Source organism: Capra hircus, chromosome 1 (genome assembly GCF_001704415.2).
Source record: "Capra hircus breed San Clemente chromosome 1, ASM170441v1, whole genome shotgun sequence".
NCBI lineage: Eukaryota > Metazoa > Chordata > Mammalia > Artiodactyla > Bovidae > Capra > Capra hircus.
In genome coordinates this window covers 56,081,629-56,105,880 of record NC_030808.1, presented here as the reverse complement: position 1 = coordinate 56,105,880, position 24,252 = coordinate 56,081,629, and the positions used below count along the sequence as shown (strand labels likewise).

Sequence of the window (24,252 nt, the reverse complement as noted above, 5' to 3'; positions counted from 1 at the left end):
TTAACTTATATGCAGAGTACATCATGAGAAATGCAGGACTGGATGAAGCACACACAAGCAGGAATCAAGATTACCGGAAGAAATATCAATAACCTCAGATATGCAGATGACACCACCCTTATGGCAGAAAGTGAAGAACTAAAGAGCCTGTTGATGAAAGGGAAAGAAGACAGTGAAAAACTCAACATTCAGAAACCTAAGATCATGGCATCTGGTCCCATCACTTCATGGCAAATAGATGGGGAAACAATGGAAACAGTGACAGACTTTATTTTGGGAGGCTCCAAAATCACTGCAGATGCTGACTGCAGCCATGAAATTAAAAGAGCCTTGCTCCTTGGAAGAAAAGCTATGACCAACCTAGACAGCATACATTACTTTGCAACAAAGGTCCATCTAGTCAAAGCTGTGGTTTTCCAGTAGTCATGTATGGATATGAGAGTTGGACTATAAAGAAAGCTGAGCACTGAAGAATTGATGCTTTTGAACTATGGTGTTGGAGAAGACTCTTGAGAGTCCCCTTGGACTGCAAGGACATGCAACCAGTCCATCCTGAAGGAAATCAGTCCTGAATATTCATTGGAAGGACTGATGCTGAGGCTGAAACTCCAATACTTTGGCCACCTGATGTGAAGAACTGACTGATTTGAAAAGACCCTGATGCTGGGAAAGATTGAAAGCGGTAGGAGAAGAGGACGACAGAGGATGAGATGGTTGGATGGCATCATCAACTCGATGGACATGAGTTTGAGTAAGCTCTGGGAGTTGGTGATGGACAGGGAAGCCTGATGTGCTGTAGTTCATGGGGTCACAAAGAGTCGGACACAAAACTGAACTGAACTGACCTACCTTTGGTGACAGGTGTCACAGAATACACCTCAACTCTCACCTGATAAGAATGATTCTAGGGCATTTGTTCTACAAGAAAGACTGGTAGGGGATCTTGCACAGAATCTTTGTTCTTGGCTGTTTTTCCTTTATTCTTTTGATAATTTTAAAAACACTGATGTGTGTGAGCACTCAGTGATGTCTGACTCATGTGTGTGAGTGCTCAGTGATGTCTGACTCGTGTGTGAGCGCTCAGTGATGTCTGACTCATGTGCGTGAGCGCTCAGTCATGTCTGACTCATGTGCGTGAGCGCTCAGTCATGTCTGACTCATGTGCGTGAGCGCTCAGTCATGTCTGACTCTTTGTGACCTATAGTTGACTCTTTACAGTCTATAGCCCTCCAGGCTCCCCTGTCCATGGGATTTTCCAGGCAAGAATACTGGAATGGGTTGCCATTTTCTCCTCTAGGGGACCTTCCTGACCCAGGATTTGAACTCCAGTCTACTTCATTGGCAGGTGGATTCTTTACCACTGAGCCACCTGGGAATCCCTAAAATATTAATAAATATTTCTAAAACTTCATGAAATTTATGACTTGCTGCACCCTTAGAATAGAATGAGGAATGTAGATGGAATTAGCTAGTGTATAGGATACACCTACATGAGTCCTAACACTCCACAAATGTTCAATTAATACTAAATCATTGTCTTACAACCTGAACTGGATCAGCTTGCTGTGAATTCATGAGTATTTACTCTCTCCATGGTTAAATTAAACAATTATGGAGAGTACTAAAATGAACTCTTTAAAAATTACTTTCTAATATGTATTGAACATAGGTACTCTGTTAAGTTAATCACCACCTCACAACACCACCATGGGGCTGGTACTATAATTATATAATTATGATAAAATTATAATTGTGTTATATAATTATCCCTTTTTGTGGATGACAGAACTAAAATCAGGCTGGGCAACATATCCAAGGCTGTATAGAGTTCTGATACAAAAGGAAAAATGTGTGTCCTTATGTGCACTTAGCAAAATATCCTCCCATATTTTGACATATTTAACAGTGGAAACAGTTAATAAAAACTCTACAGTTTAACATTTGAAAACTGATTTCATAAAGTCATGCACTGTTCAATCTTTTCTCCTGTCCTGTCAACCTTCATGCCTGTGGCCCTAAAGGGGCGCCATGCCACAAAGACCCAGGAACCACAGGCTGATTGTGAAAATCTTGTTCCTTGAAGAGCATAGCAGGATCTCATAACAAACAGAAGACACCTTGCCTTTATTTAAAAATTTGGCATTTTGTTTATCATGGATTTTCCATAAACTTTGATACTTTAAAGTATTGTGATTACTGGTTTCTTGGGGGAACTTCTTTAAATTTTGCAGCCAAGGTGAAGGCCCTACTCACTTCACCCTAATCCTAGCTCTTAGGTCACACTGCTAGCAGATTTGGAAACAGGATTTGAATGCGACAATCTCCCTCTAAAAGCCATGCTGTTAATGACTTTGCTTCATAGAGCCTCAAAAAGGCAGTAGAACCGACAGTCCTTGACATTTCTGCTGAGAGTCTGTTTGAGGAGAAGAACAAATTCACAAGAAAAAAAACCCAGAAAATCAGTACCCATAGAAGGAAAATAAATGCATAAGGAAATGATAAACAGGAGTTGGATAAAATAATTAGCATGATGAGGGCTGGGAGGGGCCATATTGAATCATGGAAAACTTCTCCTGAATGTCTCTTAATGACCTGATAAACCCTGAGATAATTTGCAGAAGGGTTCCTATTTTAGTACTGGACTCAGAATTTTCAGTGCAGAAAAGAGACCATGGTACTATTTGATTTAATGAGGCTACCTCACCTCTGGGCTGCCCTGAGCTCCATGTCAGAGCAGGCAGTAGTGGCAACAGCACAAGGCAGGTGCTAAGTATATAGAGCCCATTCAATAAATTCTGTGACCTGCATCAATTGATACTTCTTTATCTCCTAACTGCTTCTTATCTTCACTTTGCTCTATTTATTCCCCATCCACTCAGTGCTATCAAAGCAGGCTGCTTGCAAAGCTCCCCATGTCCATTTTATAGAAATCCACAACAATATTTTTTTCCAATCAACACAATTGGTTGTCAACATTTTGTAAGTTGGCTAACACTTCAATTTTGATTATGGTGAAAGTAGCTAGGGTCAGCTGCCATCAGATAGAAGGCGACAGCTTTCTTTTCTGAATAGCTTGGAGGAGCCTGGTGGGCTACAGTCCATGGGGTTGCTAAGAGTTGGACACAACTGAGCGACTTCACTTTCACTTTTCACTCTCATGCATTGGAGAAGGAAATGGCAACCCACTCCAGTGTTCTTGCCTTGAGAATCCCAGGGATGGGGAAGCCTGGTGGGCTGCCATCTATGGGGTCGCACAGAGTCAGACATGACTGAAGCAACTTAGTAGCAGCAGCAGCAGCAGCAGCAGAAGGCTTCCCATAGGCATGGAAAACCAATATTGTTTACAGTGTGTGTGTACTGTCGCTTACATGTCCGACTCTTGTGACCTCATGGACTGTAGCCTGCCAGGCTCCTCTGTCCAAGGGATTCTCCAGGCAAGAATACTGGAGTGGGTTGCCATGCCCTCCTCCAGGGGATCTTCCTGACCAGGGATTGAACCCACATCTCTTATGTTTCCTGCATTGGCAGGTGGGTTCTTCACTACTAGTGCCACCTGGGAAGCCCTTTTTGATTTTCATTTACATGTAAAATATTACAAATAGTAAAGAAGAGAGTGCAGAAAAGATATATTTATAGAGAAAAATTTAAAGAAACAAGCCTCTAGATTCTAGTTGTATGCCTTTATCATTAGTATTGAACTGTTTGATATGTTTCTCACTTTCTATTCCTGATTTTAAAGAGAAAAGTCATGGGTTTCTCTTTATCCATCAAGTTTGGGAACAATCATCCCTCAACATCTCTCCCACCCTGACAAAGGGGGTGCTGCCAATGTGTGCTCACAGGTCCCAGGGTCTTGGTGAAATACATGTCTGCTGTTTGTTGGCTTTAATTATCCAGCTCAAAAATAACCTAAGAGGTTTTTCCAGGTCTATTTAGTCAGTATCAAATCATTTTCCCTCCATGTTGCTATTTTACATTTTTATTAAAGTTGTATTTCATGGTAAGAAACATGTCCAATACAGTTTTCTATCCCTGTAGGACCTAGCACTTAAAACAGATTCACATGTTTGTTAGACTGAACTGAAATTTATACTGTGGGAAATCAGGACGATAGTTTGGAATGAACACAGAACATTAGAGGGAATTGAGAAGCTCCCAGAATAACCCTGCAGAATTTCCCTGATGACTGAAGGCTCACGCCCCAGGACATAAACTGGGAAGAATATCATTTGTCCTCTACAAACTGCATTCCATCTAAAAACACACATTCTATTACTTTTTCGTCATCACATCATGCACACGGACCCTCAACGGACAGCCTCTGTGCTTACTTAGATACCTCTTGTCCTACAGAAATGTCAGATACACAGTTCGCACCAGATGCCTTTCTACTTCAGTGTAGTCATGATCCTGGAATGTAAAATTCCAGAATGCAAGGGATCTGCTCCATGGACACATTTAACACAGTCTCAGCATGGGATCAGGGAAGCACAGTCAATAATATTTTTATGATAACTGAAAATCCCAATAATTAACCTTTCCCGTGAAGGTCATTAACTGAATTAGATTTTATAAAATTCCACATACAGAACATGGCTTTTGTTTTCCAGTGACTTAGATTAAGCTAATTTTAGTCTGTCAAATTGTTTCCAGGGTTTAACGCAGCTCTTGAAGGGAATATTCTGCAGCTCCAGAGTTACTGAGTTCAATATACCCTTATACTGGGTTTCTACCCTCCTGAGCTCATCTTCATCATCTCTTTGTAACCTTTTCTAAAAGTCACATTATATCATATCTGCAAGAATGATTGGTTATCATTATGATTATTACTGCTGGCTTAACAAGAGACTGAAGTACTAAAATATGGATTGAGGGGATATTTATATCCTCTGCAGACTTATAACAGTCATGACATAAAGAGCTGTGGTTTATTCCTTAATAATGGAAGATTAGATGATTTCATCTCAGACTTGCTGAATCCCACAGAGCTGGCAGGGTGGAGGACAAATGTAAATCAAAGGAGCAAAAAGATTTCAACATTTAAAAGGGAAATGCACAGTTGGAATTTAGTCAGCATATTTGCCAATACAATGTTCCCTTTGAAAAGAAGTTTCAAAAAGATTCCTCAGGTTGTCTCAGTTATGACGCATTCTTTAAAGTGAGAGCACGGCCTGAGGTTTCAGTAGAAGTTTAGGACTCACTCTCTCACTATGACCTTAGATGCAATCTCTCCATCCCTTATTTATCTCAAATGTCTTGGCAGGATTCAAAGATAATGTTTACAGAGCCTTCTTAGTTTCTTTGAAGACAATTGTTAGAGGATGTCTTATTAGTTATCTAGTCATTGATACTTCATGAGCTTCTCATTAACTAATCACACAGCCAGCATGAGGTTTAGTGATCACCCATTTAATAGGAAGCCAACAAATACCATTCAATTATTTATTAGATATTTACTGAGTGCCTATAGTCAAGGCAATATACTAGATCTAAGGATTTTTAAAATGACTGATGCAGCTTTTTGCCCTGGAGAAGTTCAGTGTCACAGAAAAGATACAAGCTGACTGAAAACTTTAACAGTTTCTTGGAAAAACAGATTAGACTCTATTCCGATAAGACAAGGATACTACAGATCAACTTAATAGCCCGCAAAAATCTCTAAGTAAAGCTTTATTAAATCTTAGTCTTTTGAATTACTATAAAATATTACTACCCCTATTGATAGTGAATTAGTGATAATTAGGGTGGAAAATTTTTGCCCATTGGTGGAAATATTAATAACATAAACTAGGTATAGATACTGTATTTCCATTACAGTAATGTTTAGTACAGCAGGCTTCTGTCTTCTTGAGAAGATCTCTATTCTTAATTTTTTTTTCCTAAGAACTACCTTATATCACATTAGTTAAGAAAAACTGACTTTTTAATGATGAGCATAATGTCAGGCAGGAAGTCTTACATTTCAGCAACCAAACCATAAAAAGGGGGAGCATACATTTTTCGACATGATAAACAGACACTGTAGCTTTTAGAACAATTTGAGAAAGGCATTTTATAATGTCTTTTGATCATACTAACTATCCAAAAAACATCTAGACAATAAAAAATTATTAGTAGGTTATATTTTAAAGCCTCCTTGAAAGTCACTTATCTTGGATTTGGCACATCCTCAGAGAAATCTTTACATGAAGGGTCAGTTTCCAAGATGGTCCACAAAAGTCTACTAATTTGTAATATAAATGATGAACCATGCAAGTACAGTATTTTGCAGATGGTATCAGCTGCTATACTCATGGACATCTATTAGTCATGTAAGAATTTTAAAATCTTGTGTTTTCATTTTGATGAAGACCTGAAAAATTAATATAGTCATATTCTGGATCATCAACCCCACCCATTTCATGATTCTCAAAATTGTGTTTATGGTAATCATAATTGTGTAAGGCTTGTGTTATCAACTGATTTAACAGTAGTATTAGAAGTCCACTCTATATATTGGTTAATAGCTGGATGCCATTTGGTTGACTTGCCTTGGAAAATTTCACATAAAAATCCATATTTCTGTTTTGTTTTATTCTTGTAAGTCAGAAAACATAGCTACCATAGGCCTGTCATTACCAGTGACGGTGATGGAGCTGGGCAGTGGCTGTTTCGTATAGACACACTGCTTCTCTCATGGACGTTTTCTATTTGTGTTTGATATGCATTAAGAGTTTGTGTTTCCCGGTCCAAGCAATGCTGTGTATTTTCCAGGATGTGGTAGTAGGGGTTCAGGGAAAAAAAGGGAGTCTATGCCCCTGCACGTGTTGTGTGTAAACAAGTAAGTATGAGTAGGGGCTTCTGCTGGATGTGGCTCCTCTCCAGGGCACCATCACACTTTTTTCTTTCTGTTATCATTGTTGAGTATACAGCTTGAAATATAAACTAACCTTTAGGAACTATTTTCTAAGTCACTGCATTCAAAGACCCAGGGGCTTGCTGAGTTGGAAGGAATCCTGGTGGCCTCCCTTCCCTCCTCCAGACATTAACTCAACCTTCACATAATGCTTGTCTCTTATCCAGTGTGCTTCCTTCCCTATTATTACTTGTTATTCATCTTCACTTCATTAATATTTAAAGATCATGGCCATTATTCACTGAAAAGGGCAACACTTACCACCAGCCATGCAAAGGTGAGCACAGATGAAATTTCTAAGGAGGTGTTTTGAAAGCATGGTATTTCCAGAGTCCCATTTATCTCTATTTCTATTGTCTGGTTGTTTCTGCATTCTTCTTGTGCCACTGTAACAAAACATAAAGAGGGAAAGACACGGATCTATGATTGGTCTGTAAAGTATTTTTAATCCAAGAAATGAGAACAGTTTTAGTATAGAGATTCAGCTATCTTCAGGGTACACCTATGAAGAGGACCCCACCACGTACAGTCCTCATTGTATAAATGGCATAACAGGGTCACTGAGAAGCACAGGGTTGCCTGTCACTGAGTAACTACAGGGAAACTGCCCTAACAGAGTCCAGCTCACAGTTCAGTACATTCTTCTGCTTTAACCTCAAGTTGGTGCATTAGTCTTTAGATCATATTTCCTGGATCAGGTAGAATATAAAACATAATCTGGCCTCCATTGCCTTTTAAAATTTTTAATAGACAATTTTTTTTAGAGAAGGTTTATGTACACAGCAAAATTGAGTGGGAAGTACAGAGTTTCCATATGCACCCTGCCCTCATGCATGCACAATCTCCCCCATTATTAACATCCCTAACCACAGTGATGCCTTTGTTACAATCAATGAAACTAGATCAAACACATCATCACCCAAAGTCCATATTTTATTTACATAAGGCTCACTTTTGGTGTTGTACATTCCATGAATTTTGACCAAAGTCTGATATATATCCACTCTTATAATATCATATAGAATAGTTTCATTGACCTAAAAATCCTTTGTGCTCTGCCTTTTCATCCCTTCCTTTCACCAAACTTCTGACATATGCTGATCTTTTCACTGCTTTTATACCTGATTGTCTTTTTAGAGCTTACAGATATTTCTCCAAAGAGAAAAATCACACGGGAAAACATATCAGGAAACTCCAAGGAAGCATGTTAAATGAGTTATTTTCATTTTTAAAGTGATATGAGATAAATAGTTTTATAGTCTCTCTTTTGGGGAAAGTTATATACACACATATATACATTTGTGAGTAAATTATAATATCAGAAAATAATTTATAAATGACAACAATTCTATCATCTTAATATCCTAAAAATCTTATTCTTTTCTCCTATATCTATACAAATCTTGTTTGTATGCATTTTTTCATACTTTGCAATTTTATTTACCAGCAATTACCTATAGCTTAAAAGGTTTTGCATGATTCTTAAGCTACTTGTGTTTGAAATTTCTATTATATCACATACATACATCATAATTTGTTTAGCAATTTTCAAGTATTGAATCATATGCTTTTTCAGTTTTTAGCTTATTTAAACTATTACAATCTTTATAGAAAGGTTCATCCTTAAACTAATAGTTTTCTTCTGACCATTTAGCTACTTAAGATACATTCCCAGAAGTATAATTAATAGGTCATGAGGTGTGAACATTCTCCTTATTATCAACAGCACATTTTTAAAAAACATGGGGATATTTCAAATGTTGTATTTTGCCTTTAAAGCTTTGCTGCCTTTCAAGCTCTTGTCAATGTCAGTTGTCCTCTTTAATGATAACTCTCTCCTCCTGCTTTCTTAATTGAAGCCAGGCCTTCCCATTAGGGCCCAACTTCCCTGCATCATTCTCAGATAATGGTTGTTTATTTTCTTATATCCTTATTGCCTCAAGATTAGGAGGATTGGATCAGGGCCTTTCTTGCTCTCTATTGCTGCCTCCATATATTACTCCAACCTCAGAATTTAAAAACCAGAACAAAACAACAATAACAAAATTCCTGCCTTTTATGGTTAAAAGCATTTACTATAACAGCACTCCCAAATGGAGTTACATGTATATCACCACCAAATTTTTTGGCCATATTTGCATACCATCATTAATACTATTTAATTTTATTCTTGAGATTATAATTGTTCTGCTTACATCAGTTTATTTTAAACAGAGACTGACCAAGGCACATATTTGTATAGTTTATGAAGTCTACTTGATATGCAAATTCTATTTTAATGTGCATTACCCAAATACATAAGTAGTAAATTTTTGTAAAGTTTGTCCAGATTCTGAGAAGTTGGTAATACAAGTGGCATAACTCTAATATCCCTGAGATTCTTAGTAAGAACAGATGAACTAGCATAGTAAACCTATAGGCAATATCTATGGGAACACTAAATAACAATATAACATCATTAATAGTTGGGGACAAATCAACAAACCACTGTGGTGTAAGCAGCTGTGCAAAAAGAAACAGGAAAATCAGTGGCCCGTAGAACTAAGAACTTACCCCTCCTGCCTTCTAGAAAAAAGTCAACAGACAATCACTGGAAAGAAAGGCAAACTAATCTGAGAATAGCAGCAGAAACAGAGAAAGAAGTTTGTAGGCATCAAATTACCAGAGCCTTCAAGGGAAAAATGAAAAGGCTTGTCAGTGCTAGAGTAGAGGGGACTTTTCAGAGAATTCCCACTCTGAAATGAAATCCCAGGGAGTAGAATCCAAATTACACCAGACAGGCCCAACAGGAGAAAGCAAAGAGACAATTTAGATAAAAGTGAGGGAAAGGAGGAAAAGAAGTGCATCTTACAAAGTACAATGGCATATAATTTATTTTGAAAATAACAGAAGAGAGAGCTCTAGAGACACTGAAGACTCTAGAAAAGATGGCCTGGTGTACTCTTCTGTGATAAAAGTAAAAATCTATTTAACAAACATATTTAGAGCAATATAAAAAAGTGGGTTGGAATCACATATAAAGATACCATAAGAAAAAAAGAGAATAGAGAGCAAAGTAATATTCCTACAATAATAACAGCATATTAGAAAGACATGGCTTCAAAATAAATAAAAACTATAACCCAATTATTCAAAATGAACTAAAAGAAATATAATTATATAAGCTATGATAAGTTTTAGAAAGACTGCTAAATAAGTCATTTGGAGAGAAGAAATTCTATAGAAGATAAGTGAGAAAATTCAGGAAAGGGTTGGAAATAAGTTTCTAAAATCATTTCAGAAATTAAGAGCAAACTAGAAAAAAAAACCAAGAATGTATTAATACAAAAGTTAATGCATTAAAAGAAATTTTAAAAATAGAATGAAGGAAATTTTTAAGTGAAATATTAATAAATAATGGATTTTATAAGCAAAAAGAGGTAAAAGAGATTCAAAGAAAGAGATAGGCAAGAAGATGGAGAATAAACAATACTCAAAGAAATAAACAATAGAAAAACACTGGAAATTATAACTCTAGTACAATTTCTTTTTTTTTTTTTTTACAATTTCTTAAAATGACTTGAAAATATATATTAAAAGATAATACTGCAAAAGTAGGAAAATACAGAATAGATACTAAGCATATTTTTATAAAAAATGTTAAACAAAATTAGTTCTGGGGAAAGAAAATCAAATTGTTATTAATTTTTGGACAGTAATTCTTTATGCCAGAAAATAATATTGTAACATTTAATGGGCTTCCCTGGTGGCTCAGATGGTAAAGAATCTCCCTGCAATGCTGGAGACCCAGGTTCAATCCCTGAGTCAGGAAGATTCCTTGGAGAAGGGAATGGCAACCCACTCCAGTATTCTTGCCTGGAGAATTCAGTGGACAGAGAGGTGTGGCAGGCTACAGTCCATGGGCTTGCAAAGAGCTGGACATGACTAAGCAACAACTTACACACAACATATGTAATATACTCACGGAAAGAATATGTGAGTTAAGGACATTATATTCAATCTTTAACATGAAGAGTATAAAAATAAAACTTATTAAGAGCTCACACAAGAGCTCAGGGAATGCTGCACCATGAGCATTTGCTGAATATTCTCCAACAGAATATACTTCAAACTGAAGAGATATTTACATAAAGACTGAGGGTAAGTGTTGAATATGTATTTACCTCTAGCACGAAGAATAAATAATTGTTATAAGTGAGTAGTAATGAATATATATTTTTAAATGAAGATACGATATAAGTGTCAAAAACAGGGTTGGGTGGGTATTGAGGGACTTCTTGTTTCAGGAGCATGAAGAGGTCAGTGAAAAAAAGATACATATAAAACTGAGCAAGTGTGTTAAAAATCACCATTTTCAGGGCCCTGGAAATTGACCAAAGACAAACAGTTAATTGATAAATATTTCTTCTTGACAAGCCACCAGAGCTTCAGTAAGAACAGTAGGAGTCTTCAGCCTGCTTGCTTTGCGATCCTTCCATCACCTTTCTCTGGAGAAGGCAATGACAACCCACTTCAGTACTCTTGTCTAGAAAATCCCATGGATGGAGGAGCCTGGTGGGCAGCAGTCCATGGGGTCACGAAGAATCGGACACGAATGAGCGACTTCACTTTCACTTTTCACTTTCATGCATTGGAGAAGGAAATGGCAACCCACTCCAGTGTTCTTGCCTGGAGAATCCCAGGGATGGGGGAGCCTGGTGGGCTGCCGTCTATGGGGTCGCACAGAGTTGAACATGACTGAGTCGATGGTGTGATCACTCATCTAGAGCCAGACATCCTGGAAAGTGAAGTCAAGTGGGCCTTAGAAAGCATCAGTACGAACAAAGCTAGTGGAGGTGATGGAATTCCAGTGGAGCTATTTCAAATCCTGAAAGGTGATGCTGTAAAAGTGCTGCACTCAATTTGCCAGCAAATTTGGAAAACTCAGCAGTGGCCACAGGACTGGAAAAGGTCAGTTTTCATTCCAATCCCAAAGAAAGGCAATGCCAAAGAATGTTCAAACTACCAAACAATTGCACTCATCTCACACACTAGTAAAGTAATGCTCAAAATTCTCCAAGCCAGGCTTCAACAATATGTGAACTGTGAACTTTCTGATGTTCAAGCTGGTTTTAGAAAAGGCAGAGGAACCAGAGATCAAATTGCCAACATCTGCTGCATCATGGAAAAAGCAAGAGAGTTCCAGAAAAAAATCTATTTCTGCTTTATTGACTATGCCAAAACCTTTGACTGTGTGGCTCACAATAAATTGTGGAAAATTCTAAGAGAGATGGGAATACCAGACCACCTGACCTGCCGCTTGAGAAATCTGTAGGCAGGCCAGGAAGCAACAGTTAGAACTGGACATGGAACAACAGACTGGTTCCAAATAGGAAAAGGAGTATGTCAAGGCTGTATATTGTCACCCTGCTTATTTAACTTATATGCAGAGTACATCATGAGAAATGCTGGGCTGTAAAAAGCACAAGCTGGAATCAAGATTACCGGAAGAAATATCAATAACCTCAGATATGCAGATGACACCACTCTTATGGCAGAAAGTGAAGAGGAACTAAAAAGCCTCTTGATGAAAGTGAAAGAGGAGAGTGAAAAAGTTGGCTTAAAGCTCAACATTCATAAAACGAAGATCATGGCATCTGGTCCCATCACTTCATGGGAAATAGATGGGGAAACAGTGGAAACAGTGTCAGACTTTATTTTTCTGGGCTCCAAAATCACTGCAGATGGTGACTGCAGCCATGAAATTAAAAGACGAGCTTCCCTGGTGGCTCAGAGGTTAAAGCATCTGCCTGGAATGCTGGAGACCTGAGTTTGATCCCTGGGTTGGGAAGATCCCCTGGAGAAGCAAATGGCAACCCACTCCAGTATTCTTGCCTGGAGAATCCCATGGAGGGAGGAGCTTGGTAGGCTACAGTCCATGGGGTCGCAAAGAGTCGGACACGACTGAGCGATTTTACTTTCACTTTCACTCCTTGGAAGAAAAGTTATGACCAACCTAGACAGCATATTCAAAAGCAGAGACATTACTTTGCCGACCAAGGTCCGTCTAGTCAAGGTTATGGTTTTTCCAGTGGTCATGTATGGATGTGAGAGTTGGACTGTGAAGAAGGCTGAGCACCGAAGAACTGATGCTTTTGAACTGTGGTGTTGGAGAAGACAGCAAGGAGATCCAACCAGTCTATTCTGAAGGAGATCAGCCCTGGGATTTCTTTGGAAGGAATGATGCTAAAGCTGAAACTCCAGTACTTTGGCCACCTCATGAGAAGAGTTGACTCATTGGAAAAGACTCTCTTGCTGGGAGGGATTGGGGGCAGGAGGAAAAGGGGACAACAGAGGATGAGATGGCTGGATGGCATCACTGACTCAATGGACGTGAGTCTGAGTGAACTCCAGAAGTTGGTGATGGACAGGGAGGCCTGGCGTGCTGCGATTCATGGGGTCGCAAAGAGTCAGACACCACTGAGCGACTGAACTGAACTGAACTGAACTGAGGTGACTTAACAGCAACAGCAGCATCACTTTTCTCAACAGCAGCAGCAGCATCACTTTTCTCAACTAGGTCGGGGAGAAAGGTCATTTCACCATCTTATAATTGGCTACAAAACCCAGCAGCTTTACTTCCAAAAGGGACAGACTTAACTTAGGTATGAGCATGAAAATCTTTCACTTTGTCAGCTAGCAAGGATAAACTTGGTAGGCAACAGAAAAAGACTGAGGCTTGGTTAGTCTGGGTGTGCAGTCCCCGTGGGGTGAGTGGCAGACGAGACAGACAGTTAACAGAGATTCTAGAAATCAGAGAGTCATAAAAGTGCTGACATAAATTCTTTACACATCCCAAGTTGACTGGGAAAAATATACATGAGTAAGGGGATCTGAGAGAGCTCAGTGAAAAGTGAAGGCCAAGGGAGGTATTACTGTCGCAACTTTGAACACAGTCTCCAACTCCCTTTCATACAGACGTCTATGTGTAGAGGGTGGAAGCCTATTGGGCTTGTGGTATTTGAGCAAAATTTTTTGCCAAATTCATTTGTGGACCAACAAAGGGAATTTGACAATGTACTGGCAATTCCTTGGAAGAAAACTAAAGACATGAGAATTATAGTAAAAAGCTAAGCAGAGGTATCAGTGGCCATAAGTGTACGGTCAAAAGAGATGGATTTTGCAATTTAAATGTGAGCAAGTTACTGAAAATTTTAAAAACCCAGAGAATCTAGAGTTGTCATGTTATGTTTTTTTTTAAAATGTTTAGCTTTCAACAACAACAACAAAATGATGATGTTTGAGGGAAACAAGAAAGTGTGACCCATACTGAAGAAAAAAGTGGTTCATTGAAATTCATTCTGAGTAGACCATACATTAAATTTAACAGACTTCAAAGCAGCTATTAAAAGTATGTTCAAAGGATTAAAGCAAAATATGGTGACAATGATTCAATACATAGGGAATTTTAGTGAAGATAAAAAGAAACAAATGATTATTCTAGAGTTTAAAAGTCTATAATAAAAATTAAAAAATTCACTGGAGATTCTCAACAGCCAATTTGAGATGGCAGAAGAAAGAAAAAAAGCATACCTAAATAATGATTAATATAAACTACCTAATCTGAAGAAGAGAGAGAAAGAAGATTGAAGGAAAACAGAGTTTCAGAACCATATTGTGATTGATTGTGAAGTCACTCAGTCGTGTCCAACTTTGTCACCTCATGGACTGTAGCCTACCAAGCTCCTCCATCCATGGGATTTTCTAGGCAATAGTACTGGAGTGGGTTGCCATTTCCTTCTCCATGGGATCTTCCCAGCCCAGGGATCGAACCCTGGTCTCCTGCATTGCAGACAGATGCTTTACCCTCTGAGCCATCAGGGAAGTCTCAGAACCATATAGGACAAATCAAATGTTCTAACATACATGTAATTAAAGTCATAGAAGGAGAGATGAAACAGAGGAGGACAAACAAATATTTGAAGAAACAAAAGCCAAAAACTTTATATTTGATTTAAAAAAATTTCTCCAAATTAATCTACACATTCAAGAACTATAAAACCTAAGTAACATAAATATAACCAAATACCCACCTAAGCATATCATAATCAAAAGCCAAAACAAAGAGAAAATTATGAAAGCAATCAGCAAGGAAAAAATCTCAAATTTATCACGTGCAGGGACCAATAACAGAATCAATGGTTCACGTCTCACTGGAAAAAATGAAGATCAGAGACATGTTCAAAATATTGAAAGAAAAAACAGTCCACTAAGAATTTTGCACTCAGTGAAACTAACGTTCAAAAATAAAAATGAGAAAAAAAAGACAAAACAATTCATGGCAAGTAGATTTTTCTTATATGAAATTCTAAACTATGTCCCTCAGGCTGAAAGGAAATGATACCAAATAGTAACTTCTCTCCATGGGATGAAATGAAGAGAATATGAAATGGTAAATATATGGGTCTATATACGGTTTTGTATATATTTTCTTTTTTTCTTCTCAGTTTTTTTTAAGAACATGAAATTCTTCAAATCATTAATTATAGCACTGTTCTTTGGGTCTATTATATGAGGTTGTTCATGTGTCTGTTTTTTCTCTACTTTTTCTCTTTTTTCACAACTTACTCCAGCACATCCCTTCCTTTTGTTATTATTGTCATTAACAACACAATATGTCTTCTTTATTTATGTAATACATATAACAAATGGCATACATAGAAAAATAGAAACATTGGAGTTAACAATAAGGATATTAAAATAACTTTTTAACATATTCAAGAATGCAGAAAAAGATGAAGGGAATAGATGAAAAGATGAACAAGTTCATCAAATAATTAAAACTCTATCAAAGGCAATAACTTTAAATATAATATCAGAAATTAAGAATGAATTTGATGAGACTGAAAAATTACTGTATATCAAGAAAACCACTATTTGTTAATTGGAAAATAGGTCAATAGAAAATTTCCAAACTGAACCACAGAGAGGAAAAAAAGTAGGAAATACAAAAAAGGTACTAGAAATAATAAAAATATAGTTTGATATATTTAATACTAGAAACTTAACATCGAAAGTTTAAATACTAACTTAAAAAACATGGAAGTGTTAGAAGTAAGAGTGAATTTCTGTATAATCTAGGAATGGGGAAAATTTTTCTTAAGTATGACTCAAAATTAGAACCATCAAGGAAAAAGTGATAGATTTTATTTCAAAAGGTAAGAATTATGCTGCACTGGAAACAATACCATAAGAAGGTATGGATAGATGAAAAACTGAGAAAGTATTTGCAATTTATATCACAAAGGGTTAACAGATTTTATGTATAGTATATTTTCAGCCTAATAAAGATAATAACTATAATGAATTAAAATTCACTAATATGCTTAAGTTCATATAGATTCTTGATACTGAACATGAATACTTGTCACCTAAGAATGCTAGTGAACAAACTCATTTTTAAAACTGGTAAGTAAAGGGAAAGAATCAAGTGTCTATTCTGTGTTTTTTTTTTTTAAACAAATTGTATATCTAATAAACAATTGGTTCATGAGAGGAAGTTCCTCTTTATAAGAACATTTCAGCTGATAAATGAAGGAATGAAAAATTAGAACATCACTATCTGGCTGCCAATAAAAAATGAATGGATCTAAGGCAGTACCCATCAATGCTGTTAACATCACACAACCGGACATCATGTAGTGCTGATGTAACTACACACCATCACCTATGAAATATTCTTACCAGAAGATAAAAATAAATGTGGTCAAATATGCATACCTAACTAAAAGATGAAAGAAGAACATGGAGATACCATGAGATGTAAAAGCAAAATCCAGGCTGTGGGTAATTATACAAGACAAATAATCAAATTTGCTCAACAGATGCATTGGCAAAGAAAAATAAGAAATGTCAGACAGCCTTCAGATTAAAAGAGAATACACTGGTCAGAGGCAGGGGGTGGGAAGTGGGCAAAATGAATGAAGATGATAAAAAGGTATAAAGTTCCAGTTATAAGATGGATAAATTCTGCAGATATTATGTAGAGCATAGTGATTAAAGTGAAACACCATACTTCATGTTTAAAAGTTGCTAAAGAAAGTACATCTTAAAGGTCCTCATCATAAAAAAAAAAGAAAATTGTAACTGTGTGAGGTGATGGATGTTAACTGAACTTACTGTGATGATTACTTCACACATACACACACACACATAAGATCATCATGTTGTATATGTGAAGTGAATACGATGTTATATGTCAGTTACATCTCGATGAAACTGGGGAGAAAAGGTCGAAGAATGAATCATGCCTTTAGGCAGGGTAACAGCATGCAGTTAGACTAAGAGTTTCAAGATTATATTATCAAGATTATTTCTTTCTATTACCAGTACTACCCCTCTGTTATTACAGTCTATACTACTTTATTCCCACACCTCCTCCTCCTCCTACCATTCCTCCTTTTTCTCCTACTATGCTTCTAAAAATATGGACACTGCTCCCCACCCCCCCACCCTGCCGCCAAGGCTGTGGCTGTAATCTGGGAAATTAAAGCCACATGTGTATGTTTTATAACTAGTCCTAACAACAGCATATTTTAAACGCATCAAAGTCTTAATAGTGTGAAGCACTGTGTGATCCAGTAGCATCAAATGAAGGAAACCTGGATTACAATCACCCAAGGCTTGACTCAGAATTGCATTTCTTGGAATAAATCAAATGCTAATCTACAAGGAAATTCTGTCAAATGAAAATGAAAAAAGAAGCAAATGTCAAACTGTGTGTAAAATTTCTGCCTTCTTCCACAGCCTCGGAGCACTAGTTCATACAAAGGAACAAGGTACAGTTAGAAGAGGCCCTTCTCAGCTTTTCCCTCAAAGCACTTTCCCTCAAAGGCTCCAGGAACGTGGGCAGGTGGGCAGGCTTTACATTGTTTTGTGAACAGACGGGGAAGAGACTGACCCCGCAAAATGACAGAGAGGAAACGGAAAGAGGTCACAATCACCTCTGGTCCCTCAGCATTTTCATATTTAGATTCTTACACACCACTTCAATTTGTATTTGTTCACCTACCGCACAGACTTGTACTCATGTGTGCTTGCCGACCCAACCAACCTGTTGAAGATCTCCCAGGGATGTGAGAGGGAAGTGGTACAAGTGAGAGGAGAAGTGAGTGAAGATCAAAAGAATTAAGGGGGAAAATATATCGCTGGGGGAACTTGACAGGGCTTTTGAATGACAAGAGGCCCCATCTAAGTATCTATCCCTTAGGTTTATACCAGGCTCACATCTTTGATCAGGTGGCACTAGTGGTAAAAAGCCTCCTTGCCAACGCAGGAGATGTAAGAGACAACTGCTTCAAGCCCTGGGTTGGGGAGATCCCCTGGAGGAGGAAATGGCAACCCACTCTAGTATTTTTGCCTGGGAAATCCCATGGACAGAGGAGCCTGGTGGGCTATAGTCCATGGAGTTGAAAAGAGTCAGACACAACTGAGGGACTGAGCACATGCATCTTTGATCACTGCATGGTGAAAAAGTTCTTTCTCTTTCTTTTTTTCTCCCTTTATACCCAAATATATAGCACCAGAACGTTTCTTTAACACTGATGGCGTTTTTCTCTCCTCTGGTCCAGCTGATGAACAGCAAAGTTATAATCAGACGATTGGGAACTGACAAGCACAAAGCATGTATACATGACTTCTGTCTCCCCAGTGATTTGCTGTTGTTAGCAGCTAGAAGCTTGGCCGTTTAAGAAATACATTTTCCCTCAAAGGCAACACCACTCTCCTTTCTGAATGACACAGTATCTCTTCTCCATTGGCTGTCTTTATGTCGAGCCATTCCCACCTCCTGTTTCCTATCTGTGTTGTCAATTCTCCATGGAATAAACATTAGGCTATCAGATACGTAGCAGCATAGTTTACAGTTTTAAGAAGATAAAAAAATCTTTGTCTAAAGTGAAGTTCAACATGTACTTGTGGTAAAGTGTGGCAAATGTTCTGTTGGGCTCCATATTAAAGAAAAAGAAAGAAAGTGAAGTCGTTCAGTCCTGTCTGACTCTTTGTGACCCCATGGACTGTAGTCTACCAGGCTCCTCTGTCCATGGAATTTTCTAGGCAAGAGTACTGGAGTGGGTTGCCATTTCCTTCTCCAGAGGCTCTTCCCAACCCAGGGATCGAACCCAGGTCTCCTGCATTGCAGGCAAGCGCTTTACCATCTGAGCTACCCATATTAGGCAAATACAAAAAGAGAGGGGGATGGACTCATTTTTTAAATAAGACTTGAGAAATAGAGTTCACTCATTATGATTGTATTTACTATTCATAATGAAAACTACCACTTTCCAGACTCGTACTCTTTGGCAGGAACTATGCTAAGTGCTTTATAGCGATTACCTCATCTAATCATCAGAATCATGGTACCTATGAAGGAGGTCCTATAATTATCTGTACTGGTTACATCAGGAAACAGAAACTTAGGGACTTAGAATAATATGATAAAGATGAAATATATAATGAATGACAGAGCCAACATTCAAATCCAGACTATCTGACTCCAAAATATATATTATGCAGGTAAACTCTATACAGGTCTTCTCATTTCTCTTCATTCTACCTCATCACCCCAATCCATCCCCAGATGAAGTAGTTTTCCTGGAAAACAGCAACGGGAATGGGGGCGCTGTTAAGGCAGAGGTAGAGGAGGTCCTGCTCTGCAGCTGGACTGCCAACCCCATGGTCTTCTCTCCTGATGAGAAGTGGAGAGGAGATAATAAATCCATATGTGGTGTTTGGCCTGGGCAGCTCCTTGCCTTCTTTAAGCATGGCCTTTGTGAGTTAGTTTTTGTTGTTGTTGTTGTTGTTTTCTTATACTACCAGTTCACCTTGCCCCTAAGTTAAAATCATTCCATTTCGTATGCATTTTCCATTTGTTGACTTTCATTTTCATTTTTTCCACTAGTATAGAGATCATTTACTTTAGGACCAACTAATTTAGGGTAGCCATTATTATCATCATTTTCCAGATGGGCTCAGAGAACGTACATGCCAATCCCCAGGTGAAATTCAGTTCCAGCCAGAAAGGAATTAGAACTTCAACCTAGGAGTCCTGCCTCCAAAGGTGGCCCTATAAAGCAAGTATGAGTGAATGCTACACATTCAGCAGCCTCTTGGTACTTTCCCCTGCCTTGTAAGAAATATATCCAAAGCCACTTTGGTAAATTCCCCCCACAATTCTGCCCTGATTCCTTAGTCTCCCATCTCAGTGAATGGCACCACCATTCAGGTGTACATGCCAGACACACACACGTTTTCTCTCTCCTTCACTCACACTGCCATTGTCCTAGATCCACTCTATGACCAAGTCCTACCTGTTTAATGCCCAAAGTATCAAATTTGTCATCGTCTTTCTATATCTATCCAAACAACCACTCTATCTCCTCTGCATTACTGGGGGTGTTCCCTAAGTTCTCTCCACCTTTTCTTCTCATCCCCTTTCACTTCATTGTCATACTGGTGCTGGTGAAGCCAGCACCATCTTTTCATAACACAAATTCAATCAGGCTTTAAATGTCATGTCATCCTTTGGATGAAAATACTTCAATGTCTTCCCAAGGTGCTTAGATAAATACCAAAGCCTTGAACACGGTTGACAAGGTTCAGTATGATCTGCCCTTACTGTATCTCCCACTTCATCCCTTCATTCTGCACTGCAGTCCTACTCTCATTTCCCCATGTCCTCAAACACTGCACAGCCCTTCACAAGAGCAGTTTCCTGCCTCTGGGTCCATCATAAATCTCCCACCTCCCAAATAGTGTTAATATCCACACAGTCTTCAGACCTCAGCTCAGGTGCCACTTTCTCCCATTTCCCTGGCTTCTGTCACATACTCTCACAAAGCCACTGTAGCCTTTATGACTTATCACTGCTTCAATTTAACATTTATTCATGGCATTATTTGATCAATTTCTGTCTTCATTTCCAGGCAATACCTCTTTCCACTCAACCTTTCTGTACTTAGACACTATGCCTGGCACATGGCTGGCTCAGAATACATGTTTGTTGAAAGCTCAATGCTTTCAACACATGCTTCCTTCCCACTTGCAGTCATACTTACCATTTGTCTGGATCTTTAGGCTGTAGATTTTTGTCTGAATGCCCTCTGGATACAGAGTGAAGCTACACTCATACTTCCCGGTGATCGAGGAGGAAACATTCCTCAAGTACAGAGTCCACTCAAACACATTCCCAGGAGGTTCTCTGAAAGCCACCAGTGACCTACAGGGACTCTTGCTACCACAGTAGAAGCCATATTGGGGATGATAAACTGCCAGCAAGTCCACCTTCTCAGTGACCTTGGACCACTGCATCTGTACCAACAAGCCTTTCTTCTGTGCTTGGCAGGTCAGGTTGACATCAGAGCCAGGCAAAGCGTAAATGTGTTCTTCTGCACCGAATGTTTCTTCCACTACTCCTGAAAAGGAAGGGTGTGAGCCATCAGTTTGCATGATTCACAGAGAGGGATTCTTTGGTGAAAGACCTTGGTTTCTCTGGTGAACTGAGGGAGCAGCTGGAACTTTCTTTCCTGGCTGCCTTAGCATTTGGAGGGAACTTGGACCAGATTCAGAGAGAGAAGCATAAAACTCAAACACAAATGGAAGACATTTGCTTAAAGACACTAGAGGAAATTAGTAAATTTTGAATATCTCTTGGTCTATTGGTCTGTCCAAAACACAACTTAAGGTCTCTGAATACCTGTGAAAAAAATTAAGCTTATTTAAAGATTGAAGCCCACTAGTAAATTTATTATAACAGCTATTCCTGCAATGAATATAACTGGCTTTTTTGTTTATGAGTTAACAGCACATAACACACAATAACACCAAATATTATTTTCTGAAGCTGAAAAGTAACTAATGAGCATACAACAATTAAAAAATACATGTTTACAGGTGGCTTTTACATATAGGTTATCTTGTTTAATTCTCCACACACATCAAAGTGTAATGCTGTTAACACTATTCATCAAAGAGGAAACCAAGGCACAGATAAATTAAGTGATTTACTTACAGTCACACTTCAGTGAAAGAACATGAATTCAGCTGTCTAGGGTCTGTGCTCTTTCTATAACCTTCAGGACCTCCAAACTCCCTTCCAAATTGGTTGAGAAGAGTAAGAAATTTGACATTCAATATAAGAGAGTCAAAAGGGCCATCATTTCCCTATAGTTAGGATTTCTGAGGTAAAAAGGGGAAAAACAGTGGTAGAGGTTTCCACTAAAAATAAACCATTGAGCAGCATCATCTATAATCAACACTGAGTTACTAGACATGAAGGATTCCCTCTCATCAGTTCTTTGACCAAATGGTACAAGACACTTCAGATATGCTAAGCCTTTGACATGCCTTCCATAGTGTAGGTCTCAGTTTTAGAATTAACATGGAATACTGTTTCAGGAATGATATATTATTGTGACAAGTACCACTGAACCTCACAAAGGAAAAAGATAAAAAGATGACAAGCAACTGAGAAAAAACCAGGCTCTCAAAGGTACTTGACAAATGGGAATTACTACACTTTTATGGATGCAGAAGTTTGGGAAGGCAGAGGTTAGTGCGGTTTAATGTAGCTGCCTGTGAGCTCGGCTTTGCCTAATAATACACCTCTTATCCTATCTAAAGCATTATATTCCAATGTCTCCTTTGATTTATAAATCCTCTTTAAAATCTTTGTAGCTGTATCTGAAAAGCACAGTTAATTCTTAAGACACTCAGGCTCACAGTAATGCCCTCATGTTATGGATTGCAGAATGGATCTTTCTTCCTGCTATTTTAAACAGGCCCTTTAGGCGCTGGTCCCCGCTGTCAAGAGGAGTCTACTTTGTCTTCCAGATCCATACCTATACATGCCTCATTAAAATTCAGCATATGTTCAACTCCCAAAGATCTGAGTATTTGGAGGAGAAATGCTTGCTAAATCCAAAAGAGAAAGTATTTGAGAGAGAGAACAAGTTGAGCAAGAAGCTCTGAGCCTTGATGGCATTGTGATTTTTTTTCTTTTTCTTTTTTTTTAGTATTCCGGAGTTTTTCTGACAACCACTTGGACAGCATTTCATTTTCAAGAAGCATAGTTTTCCAGTTACTCCAGAGACCCTCTTAGGAAGAAATGGGTGAAAATGTCTCAGAGCAGTGGCACACAGTACCCATTCCTTTCTTGTTTTTAGTGCTCATCTGTAATCATTTCTAGATCCTTACATCTCTCTGAGAGTTGCCACTTAAGTACATAACTGAAAACTTTACTAACAATCTGCCTTTGGTGATCAATTCCAGCAGTAGTCACAAAGCATTTTCAATGAACAGAGGCCCCGTTCCCTCCCTAAAGCAGCCAGCATGACAAGAAAGGACAACCAGAAGCCTTACCCCTGACCAAATGCATCTGGATGATGGAATAGACAGCACAGTATGCCCATTTCTTCTCCATGGTCTCCTGAAGGCCTCACACCAGCATTTTCATAATGATCACGGAAGTCAATAGACACCTTTAACTAAGAAAACTCCAGCCACCCTATTCGTGCTGAAAAACCCCACACCCACCACACGCCTGTGTCTATCATTTGGCAAGACCCCAGGAAATGAAACGTCAACAGGAAAGTAATGTGGTTCACAGCTAAGTATAACCTTCAACAGAACAATGTTGAAATTGTTCTCTGAAGTCTTGTGCATCACCTTCGTTAAAAGCATTTTCAGTATCCAAAGATTCTCTCCTTCAGGATCTCTGTGCCAGTCAAACTGCTTCTAAAATCCAAACAAAGGAAATCGTGCAGAGCAGTTCATAATGCGCTTTTCATGCATTTCTTTGCAAGAGCACAAAGTCGTTTAACAAATGTGAGCTCACTGTCTTTCATAATAGTCTTTCTGTTCAATTTTAAAATATGTTTTCTTTCCAGAATTACTTCAGGGTGAAAGGACAAAGAATTAACACATTTAATTTTAATAAAATCTGAAAAGTAACAGAGGTCAGCTCCTGCTAGGAAATGGAATTTTAACATCTCCTTTCATTCAGGGAAACCCACATTCCCTGAAGGTGTAGAAGTGAAGGCTCCTTTTCCACTCCATCCAGATTAGGCTGGTGGTCAGGGAGGAAAGTCTCTCACCATGAGGGCAGGAGGTCTGCTTTGATGATAACAGAAAAGCATGTCTGTGCTTCAGCAAACACCATACAGAAACAGAGAAAACAATCAGAGTCTAAAGGCCGAGTATCTCCCACCTCAGCTGGCTCCCAGGCCTGTTAACATCCACCCACTAACTTCCATTTACAGAGGACGGAGACTAGATTTCAGGGAAATGACTCCTTGGTAAAAATGTCTGGTTATTCACAGAAG

The 24,252-nt window shown here is 38.5% G+C and overlaps 1 protein-coding gene across 1 annotated transcript in view; it reads right to left on the bottom strand.

The window, feature by feature from the left end:
- CD96 (CD96 molecule) overlaps positions 1-23,799 on the bottom strand; it is a 99,664-nt gene extending 75,865 nt beyond the window's left edge. Inside the window, exons 1-3 of the mRNA XM_005674903.3 lie at positions 23,291-23,799; positions 20,989-21,345; positions 7,157-7,281 (exon numbers count right to left, since the gene is read on the bottom strand). Coding sequence (XP_005674960.2) covers positions 7,157-7,281; positions 20,989-21,345; positions 23,291-23,351 — 543 coding nt within the window. The 5' untranslated portion in view covers positions 23,352-23,799. The remainder of the gene's footprint in view (positions 1-7,156; positions 7,282-20,988; positions 21,346-23,290) is intronic.